This window comes from Mus caroli, chromosome 16, assembly GCF_900094665.2.
Source record: "Mus caroli chromosome 16, CAROLI_EIJ_v1.1, whole genome shotgun sequence".
Lineage (NCBI taxonomy): Eukaryota > Metazoa > Chordata > Mammalia > Rodentia > Muridae > Mus > Mus caroli.
The window spans coordinates 11,282,663-11,291,262 of NC_034585.1; the positions used below are offsets into that span (position 1 = coordinate 11,282,663).

General features: G+C 40.0%; 1 protein-coding gene across 1 annotated transcript; it reads left to right on the plus strand.

Moving 5' to 3' along the window:
* Positions 1–1,900: 1,900 nt before the first annotated feature.
* Snai2 (snail family transcriptional repressor 2) lies at positions 1,901–7,827 on the plus strand. Its single transcript, XM_021185156.2, has 3 exons — positions 1,901–2,126; positions 2,793–3,341; positions 4,198–7,827. The coding sequence occupies exons 1-3, from the start codon at positions 2,048–2,050 to the stop codon at positions 4,377–4,379; spliced, it is 810 nt and encodes a 269-aa protein (XP_021040815.1). The 5' UTR covers positions 1,901–2,047; the 3' UTR covers positions 4,380–7,827.
* The last annotated feature ends 773 nt before the right edge of the window (positions 7,828–8,600 follow it).

Here is an 8,600-nt window from a genome sequence, read left to right on the forward strand (position 1 = left end):
ATTTTCATTACATCAGTTTAATATCAATTGTCCTCTGCTGTGCCCAAGCAGAGCTTTTGTTTAACATGATTTATGTCATCAGCCGGTGGACTTCCTCCTGCGGCCAGTGGGACACATCTCACATACATAAGGCATGAATCAGATCAGTTGAGCTCAATACTGGCTAGCACAATCTGGAACACACAGGTTACTTGACTGCAATCTGTAATTTAACACAACCCCTGGGTCCTTGGACACAAAGGGGCTGGTTTCCCTGTTTCAAATTCACTGGTTCTTTAAAAGCACAATGAATCGTTAATGATTTTTTAAATTGCAACAACTTACTTTAGCAGGTTATCTTTGTGTTATAGTTATCAGTAAATAAATACGTAACCATCTCCTGGCATTCCCTGTTGTAATGTGTGGCTTTGTGCCCCCTTTCAATACTAGATAAAAACAAACGGCATGTTTTACCGGAAATTAGGTGGAAGGGGCAAGATTTCTTGCCCTATAGAGCAGGTGTCTAAGTCTGAGCAAACCCACTAGAAATAGGTCAACTCAGAATCCAGCTCTGATCCATACTCATGGTAGCTTAGAAAGAAATCTAATACATTTTCTTGTTTTCCTGTCACCTGCAGATTCAGTTCCCTTAGTTTAAGGATTCATATAAATATCTTTCTGAATTTGACATTGAAATCAGTGACTATTGTAAAGAGAAAGAGGAATCATTGAAATTAACCCAGGAAGTCTGCGGGTTTCCCCCTCCCCCGCTCACACGCCCATTTTCTCATCCCCAGATTAAGAAGTTATGCTGCTTGACAATGCACTTTTCTCTTGCAAGTCTCAACATCGCTGGTGGTATTCTGTTTCCGCTGTTTTCTTCCAGCACCTGTTACGAAAAGAAGTTAGTTGTCTTGGCGTTGGGAGGAGGGGGAATTGGATTCTGCAATTTGGCTGGGAAGAGTCAGAGTAACAACAGAGTTGCCTGTGGGCACAGTGAAAACTGCACTTTTAAAATGAATCACTTCGGAGTATTTTTACACCTACCCCCATGTGCAAATGCAAGTGAAGTGACCGGCTGGCTACTGGACTACCTAAACTGTCAAAGAACTTGGCAAAAGAATCCTTTACATCTTTTAATGCAAACCAGGAATGTGGCGTGAGGAAGGGGGAGGCTTTTGAAGACTAAAGGAAACACCACTAAGTAACGGCAGACACTATTTAAGAATTGTCAGCAGAGATTCATAATTTTTTTTCTTTCTCTAAAATGCCATGCGCTACAAAGGGAGGAAGTCTTATCACATGTCTTCATCAGAACGTTTCATACTTCTTCTAGAGTTTGCCTATTGTCGGAGTCTGCACCAGCCTTCCCTTTTATCCTTACACTCTTCCAGTTCCTGGGGTAGGCTGCAAGGCTTTACTTTCAAGTGTCTAATGCAGCGATCAGCAAGTTAACTTTCTGGCTCGCCGCCCTAGACCTGCTGTGGCAGCTGCAGGGAGCCTTTACCTTCCTTTCCCAAAAGCCAGAGCCTACAGCTGCTTGTGTGCAATAACCCCCCTCCAGACGCAACTTCCAAATATAGACTCTCTGGCCACTAGGGGCTGCGCGGTCCTAGTCCGGAGGGCCGCCCTTCCTTCCCGCCCTCGCCTTGCCAGGCACTGCCCACATCTGGAAGTCAAGTCGCCGTAGGTCACCTAGCGGAAACACGTTTCCCCAGTGCTCAAGAACCGAGATTTCCTTTCTTGAAAACATTTAATGTATTTTGAGCCTCCACTGAAATGCCATGAACAGCCCATTTTGAACCAGAAAAATTTAGTCTGACAACAGGGTCTTCCTCTATTCACAGCTGTTCCAGAAGGAGGAGCTGAAATCTGAACCTCCTGGCTGTGATTGGTTACTTCTAGAAAAAGCAACGGAGAAGGCGCCTCCCCGCCCAGAGGAGCTCAGTCGGGCAGGGAGCCGGGTGACTTCAGAGGCGCCTGCCTGTCCCCCGCCGCACCTGAGCCACCGCGATGCTATAGGACCGCCGCCTGGACCGTTATCCGCCCGCGCCCGCCCGCAGCCACCATGCCGCGCTCCTTCCTGGTCAAGAAACATTTCAACGCCTCCAAGAAGCCCAACTACAGCGAACTGGACACACACACAGGTAAAAATCGCCTCTGTAAATCTGTGCGCGAGTAAACCGCGGTTCTATTGCTTGACTCAGAGAACACACCGGGCCGCTTTCCTTTTAATGCTGTGCTAAAACTGTCCTTGCAGTCTCTTGATTACTTAGGTTAAGTTTTAATTCAAAACCTTTGAGATCTTTGCTGACAAGGAAAGCTTCCTTCCGGTCGGGCAGTATAATTCTCCGAGCCTGTGTGTACGCAAAAGGAGTGCACAGACGTGATCGCACCCTTCCCCTCGCCTGAGCAGTAATCTCCTGGAGCCAAGCACTTGGGAAAGCAGCTGGATTCGTGCATGCCATTACCCGCCACAGGCACGGTACAGCTAGAATAGCCCACGCATAAAATGAAAAGCAACTTTATAAAAAGTTTTAAAATAGTGTCTAGTTCTTCGTTCTAAATTGGGACAGCAAGGCTAGTCCAGAATGAAGGTTAGTCAGGGCAACTGTCAGCCTGCACGAGGACAGTAAGCCCAGGTGAAGGGAAGCTTTTCTCTTTATGTGTGTCCTTGTGAGTAAGGCTGTCTTCACTAGAGAGTCTCCTATGGAGTCTCCTGCATGCTGTTATGGCCTCTCTCAGACTGTGTACATATATTTTAAAAAATATTTTGCCTTAATATTTTCTTTCCTTTCTCTTCTTTTTTCCAGTTATTATTTCCCCATATCTCTATGAAAGTTACCCTATGCCTGTCATACCAAAACCAGAGATCCTCACCTCGGGAGCATACAGCCCTATTACTGTATGGACATCATCGGCAGCTCCATTCCACTCTCCTCTACCCAGTGGCCTTTCTCCTCTTACTGGATACTCCTCATCCTTGGGGCGTGTAAGTCCCCCTCCTTCCTCTGACACTTCATCCAAGGATCACAGTGGTTCAGAAAGTCCCATTAGTGACGAAGAGGAGAGACTGCAGCCAAAGCTTTCAGACCCCCATGCCATCGAAGCTGAGAAGTTTCAGTGCAATTTATGCAATAAGACCTATTCTACTTTCTCTGGGCTGGCCAAACACAAGCAGCTGCACTGTGATGCCCAGTCTAGGAAATCGTTCAGCTGCAAATACTGTGACAAGGAATATGTGAGCCTGGGTGCCCTGAAGATGCACATTCGAACCCACACATTGCCTTGTGTCTGCAAGATCTGTGGCAAGGCTTTCTCCAGACCCTGGCTGCTTCAAGGACACATTAGAACTCACACTGGTAAGAGAAATGTAGAAAACAATGCCTCTCAGCTCAAACAGTGGTGTGGTGGAGCTGTCTGTGGGGTATCTTAAGGGACTGACAGGGGGTGCTTTTCATAAGGTGAACCACTGATAGCTGCTTTCTGCTCTAAAGCTTGTTAGAACAGCAAGTGCCCCGTTCCAGCCTCTGCTCCAGGGATTGTAAACAGCATTTAGACTTTGGAAAGCACATGCAGGAGATTTGGTCTCAAAGATCAGTTAGAAAGCAAGATTGAGGTGTTTGGTGTGTGTTCTGCAGAACTGATAGTCAGTAAATACAAATGCCTGGCTCCTAATGTTGATTTGATAAACAGGCAGAGGGGGTTCCTATAGTTTTTTTGGCTATACTTTTTGCTATGAATTCTGCCAACTCTTGACTAGTTTAGTAAATGGGACTAAATTGGATCTGGCCGTGTGCTTGTTTGTTTCATTTTCTTGTTGCTGATTTTTAAAAAAAAGCCCAAAGCATAAAATCATATGCAGGAAGTCATGGCATTTATCCAGTCTTAGTCATCACACAGAAAGGAGACACACTGGAAATGGAGGGAGCTACTCATCACTGCTGCACCTGTGGAAGCAGAAACCCTTAGCAAGAAAAAGCCCTAACACTGACTGTGTGTCTGTCTGGCAGAACTGAAGCTGTTTGGCTGATATTTTAAAGTTTTGTTTTAAAAGGCCAAATAGGAATATAATTACATAACTGGGGGTTGATATGATCAAGCTATGATAATTCTTATTCTTCTGATAAGCTACTGTTGATGTTCATTAATATTACTTGATTTGTGTCCTATAAAAAGCTGACTGTCTTTTATTTTCCCTTACCCTACCTCAAACAGGGGAAAAGCCTTTCTCTTGCCCTCACTGCAATAGGGCTTTTGCAGACAGATCAAACCTGAGGGCACATCTGCAGACCCACTCTGATGTAAAGAAATACCAGTGCAAAAACTGCTCCAAAACCTTCTCCAGAATGTCGCTTCTGCATAAACATGAGGAGTCTGGCTGCTGTGTGGCACACTGAGTGGCGCAACCAGTGTTTACTCAAACAGAATGCATTTCTTCACTCCAATGACAAATGACAAATGAAAGTCCAAAGACATTTTCTCATGTGCTTACCAACCAAATAGTATGTATAAAACCACAAAAGAGTCACACACACACACACACACACACACACACACACAGATAGACAGACAGACAGACACACACACACTACAGAACAGAATCTATGTACTTAAAGAATTCCTTCTATGTGAAGTTTAAAATTATATTTACTGACAGCTAGATTGAAAGGATAAAAGATAAGAATCTTTCTCTTTAAAGATGAAGTGAAAAGCACATTGCATCTTTTCTTACTAAGAAAGAATACAGAGATTTACACTGCTGCCAAACCATTTCAACCAAAGGAACAGTATTTCTTCTTAATAGAATTGTAATAGTGTTTCCAAGAGGAAGAGAGTCTGCCAGACACTATCTCAGGTGCCTTATAAAGTACTCCAAGTTTACTTCCTTAAATGTATGATGCCTGGTTGTCATCAGTGAATGACAGCCTTTTCTGAATTACCTACAATGTCTTAAAACTATATTGTTAAGAGAAAAAAAAAAACCAAAAACAAGAAAAAGAACAGAACACAAGAGAATGTATTAAAGTATTCTTGTTTTGTTTTATTTTTGCCATGTGTGCCTTGGAAGAGGAGTGAAAGACAAACTTCAAACATTCCTGGTGCGTGTCCCATGTCTTTCTTTTTAAAAAAGAATATTAATGTTTTATAATACAAAGTAATGAAAATATGCAAAAGAATTTCTTAGACATTCAGTAATGTACTTAGACTTTTAAAAATTCATGTGATGGATGCAGTAATACAATGCCCCTCCAAGTGCCTGTCTTAATGACTTGTGTAGTTGATGAACTGATGTAAATTTGTGTTTATTTTTATACAACTGAATGAACTCTGTATGAAAGTGAGGTACGGTTAATAGCCACGCCTATATTCAACCAGAATACTTGTGAAATCAATGTCCTTTTTAAAAAAGTAACTTTCAAGGTCTCTTTTTTTTACAATAAACATTTTTGACTAAAAAGTAGTTACTCATATACTATTTTCAAAACTTTATTGCTTTAATATTAAATACTATGCTCACATTTATTTCTTGCTTTAACAAGAGAAAACATAAAAGGTATTTTTAAGCATATAAAGAATCAATTTATGTTACATTATAAGAAATTGCCTTTTATAAAGTCACTATCACATTCAAGAGATCATGATGGTAACTTTGTGCAAGTTATAACAAACACCATATTTGAGGGGTAAGAAACAGTCATGTTAATCGTCAAAAACTTTTCAAAACATTTTTAATGTTAACTTTACTTTGTAAAAACAAGTTATAGTCATTTTATTTTTATATGTCATTGAAATAGTTCAAGAGTTTTAAAAATCTAATTTAATAAGTGAGGAAAACATGAAAAGTCTGAATGAAGGAAATAGAATTATCATAAATAATGCACATTGGAAAATTAAGCCTTGTGAACAAAACCCCACAGGTTTGTTTGTGTGTGTGTGTGTGTGTGTGTGTGTGTGTGTGTGTATACATGGCCTTTGGGTTAAACTAGAAATCTAAAGTGTCCTTTTAGGGTAACTGATCAAATTGAGCAAGCTTCCACCCAACCCCAGGATGTGCCTCATAAAATATTTTCTAATCATACATTCCATATTCAAGCTAATGTTCTCTAAGTCAGTATGTGAGTTTCCTAACCTTAGCTTTGCTAGGTACCAGAGCATATATATGAACCCTATCTTGCAGCCTGTAGTGAAAGTAATTCTCATTGCTATTAACTGACAATTTCGGAGTTGTAAAATCTTATTTTTCTTTTAATATTTTTGTTATATAGGGAAAAGCTGGCATTAATATCTCAAAAGATACTAGTAATAGAGCGCTAACATGGAACTATAATAAATGCTAAGCTGGGGCTTTCCTCACTGAGTATTTTTCATTTATGTTTAATCCTTGCATAAAATAACTGTGTATTTGATGAAAAATGCCAGTTGATAATGGCACTTTTTAATTGTTTGGATATCTCAGGCCATAATTCTCAAAGGCAAAATTATCTGGCACAACAGTTTATGGGAATAAAGCAATAGGCTATATCCCTTCGCTGGAGCATTATAAAGTAACTTTAGAATGCCAACTGAATTATGTATACTTGGGACAGAAATAGTGCAGTAGTATTCTGAGAGCCTCCAGACTAGCTAATCCAAGGACTATCTTGCAAAAAGGAACTATGAATCACGCCTATGCTACAGCTCTTGGGGCTATCTCAGTTTCAGGAGCTATATCTACCCCAATTTTCATCTCTCACAGGTTAGCTACAGGCAAACAGTTCTTGGTGTCAAAATTAAAGCAGCTGACTTCTAAAGGAAAATATTTGTTTATTACTTTAATTCCTCAGTGAAAGAAAAAATATTTTTTTGCAATATGTTCCCACTTTTGTTAGTTAATTCTTAACTAAAATATTGCGGTTTTAGAAAATATCATGGCTCTGAAGGAACAGTAGATGTCAAAATAATATTTAAATACACCAGAATTTATACCTATTATGACTTTGATTGTGCATATTCTTCTAAGATCCACAAAGCTTCTGAAATGTTCTGTTCTGTTCTACTCATTCAGGGGACTCACTGAATCAAAAACTTGCTGTACATATTTCTTTTTCACTACATGGGCCATTTTTTGCATGAAATCTCTCAGAACTCTACACAGCATTAGCAACATCTTTTAATAATAGTATATGAATTAGTTGAAGAAGCCAACAGAAGTAAAGTTCATAGAGTCAAATGAAATTCAGTATATTTTCTCATTACTGAAGAGTTATGTTTACTTTCAAGAAAATCCTTGCCTTCATTTACTTTATATTCTTACTGCAAATTTGGAATTACACTGTACCTTGGTTTCCTAAAGCACAAAATATTAACAGAGACTCCATACCACAAATTAAAAACTGAAGATCCCTGGCACTAATGTTTCTACCAGAATCTTACTGCTGTTATTTAATCTTTACTATGCGTGTATTACTATGAATCTAGTACATATTGATGCTGTATAGTACATACACTTGTGCATATGATTTTCCATAGTAACAACACAAGAGTATTGCTATTTCACCAACATAGGTATACTCCTAGGTATACATAGGTATACATTTTCAATACTCCATTGAAAATGGTGCCAAGGTAGTAAAGAGGATAAGGTACAGAACACAAACCCATACCTAGATTTTTCAGCCTCTGATTATCTATATTTTCCACACTTTGAAAATGAGGAAACTTGTTCACCTACACTTAGCATATATACATTATCTATACATTATGGGTCTGAGGTAGAACTTTGATAAGGAAGACAATAATATTGTCCTGAAATACAATGTTTTAATGCTATATTTAGGGGCTATCATAATTCAAGAATTACACTATGCGTATCAGTAATCTTGAAAAGTCTCCTCCATGTTTTAGACTTTCTGCTGGCTGCTCCTGCTCCAGCCTGGGCCCTACTTGCTGGCCACACAGCAAAATGTCAGGCTGACATCTCACATGGGAGCCCATTTCCTCTGCGCTGTTCTCTGTGGAGATGAAAAGCAGCTGGCCTCCATCCTTTCTACATTAACACTTCATCCTCTGAAGGCCACTGCTACTCCCTCCCACACCCACTCCTCAAGCCGCTTTTATCTGTTCAGACTGAAAAGTCTTTCAAGCTAAACAGCCATTTCTTCCCCCACTAAAATATGGACATTCTGGTGTAAAGAAACAATCAACTTTTTGAAAAATGTAAGGCTTTTCTGGATCACAGCCACATCTTGGGAGCTGTTCCTGTTTAGATATAGAAAACATTTTAACTAAGTGACTTTGAATACTTTGCCATCTAGGGAAGAATCAGTTTTCAAATAGGATGTTTTTTTTTTTTTTTTTTTTTTTTTTTTTTTTTTTTTTTTTTTTTTTTTTTTGTCACAGAGGACAGTGGGACTACAACATCCCCTTTACCTGAGATAGCCTGTGGGGGATACACTGAAATCCTATCCTTAAGCAGTAAAAGTGCAAGCTCTAATAGCGGAGGGAATGGCTAGTGTGCAGTGGGCCCAGGTCCTTAACCCTGCAGGAAGCAATCATTCCTATGAGGAAAGCACACACACAAACCAGCAAGCATGGCAGCTTTTCCTCTGTGGCTCCAGGCCAGACTCCTTAACAATGCA

Excerpts from the sequence above, each read along its gene's own strand:
- Snai2 (XM_021185156.2), top strand. The coding sequence starts at position 2,048 with ATGCCGCGCTCCTTCCTGGTCAAGAAACATTTCAACGCCTCCAAGAAG. Across the intron at positions 2,127-2,792 it reads CGAACTGGACACACACACAG|TTATTATTTCCCCATATCTC; the intron begins GTAAAAATCGCC and ends TCTTTTTTCCAG. Across the intron at positions 3,342-4,197 it reads ACACATTAGAACTCACACTG|GGGAAAAGCCTTTCTCTTGC; the intron begins GTAAGAGAAATG and ends TACCTCAAACAG.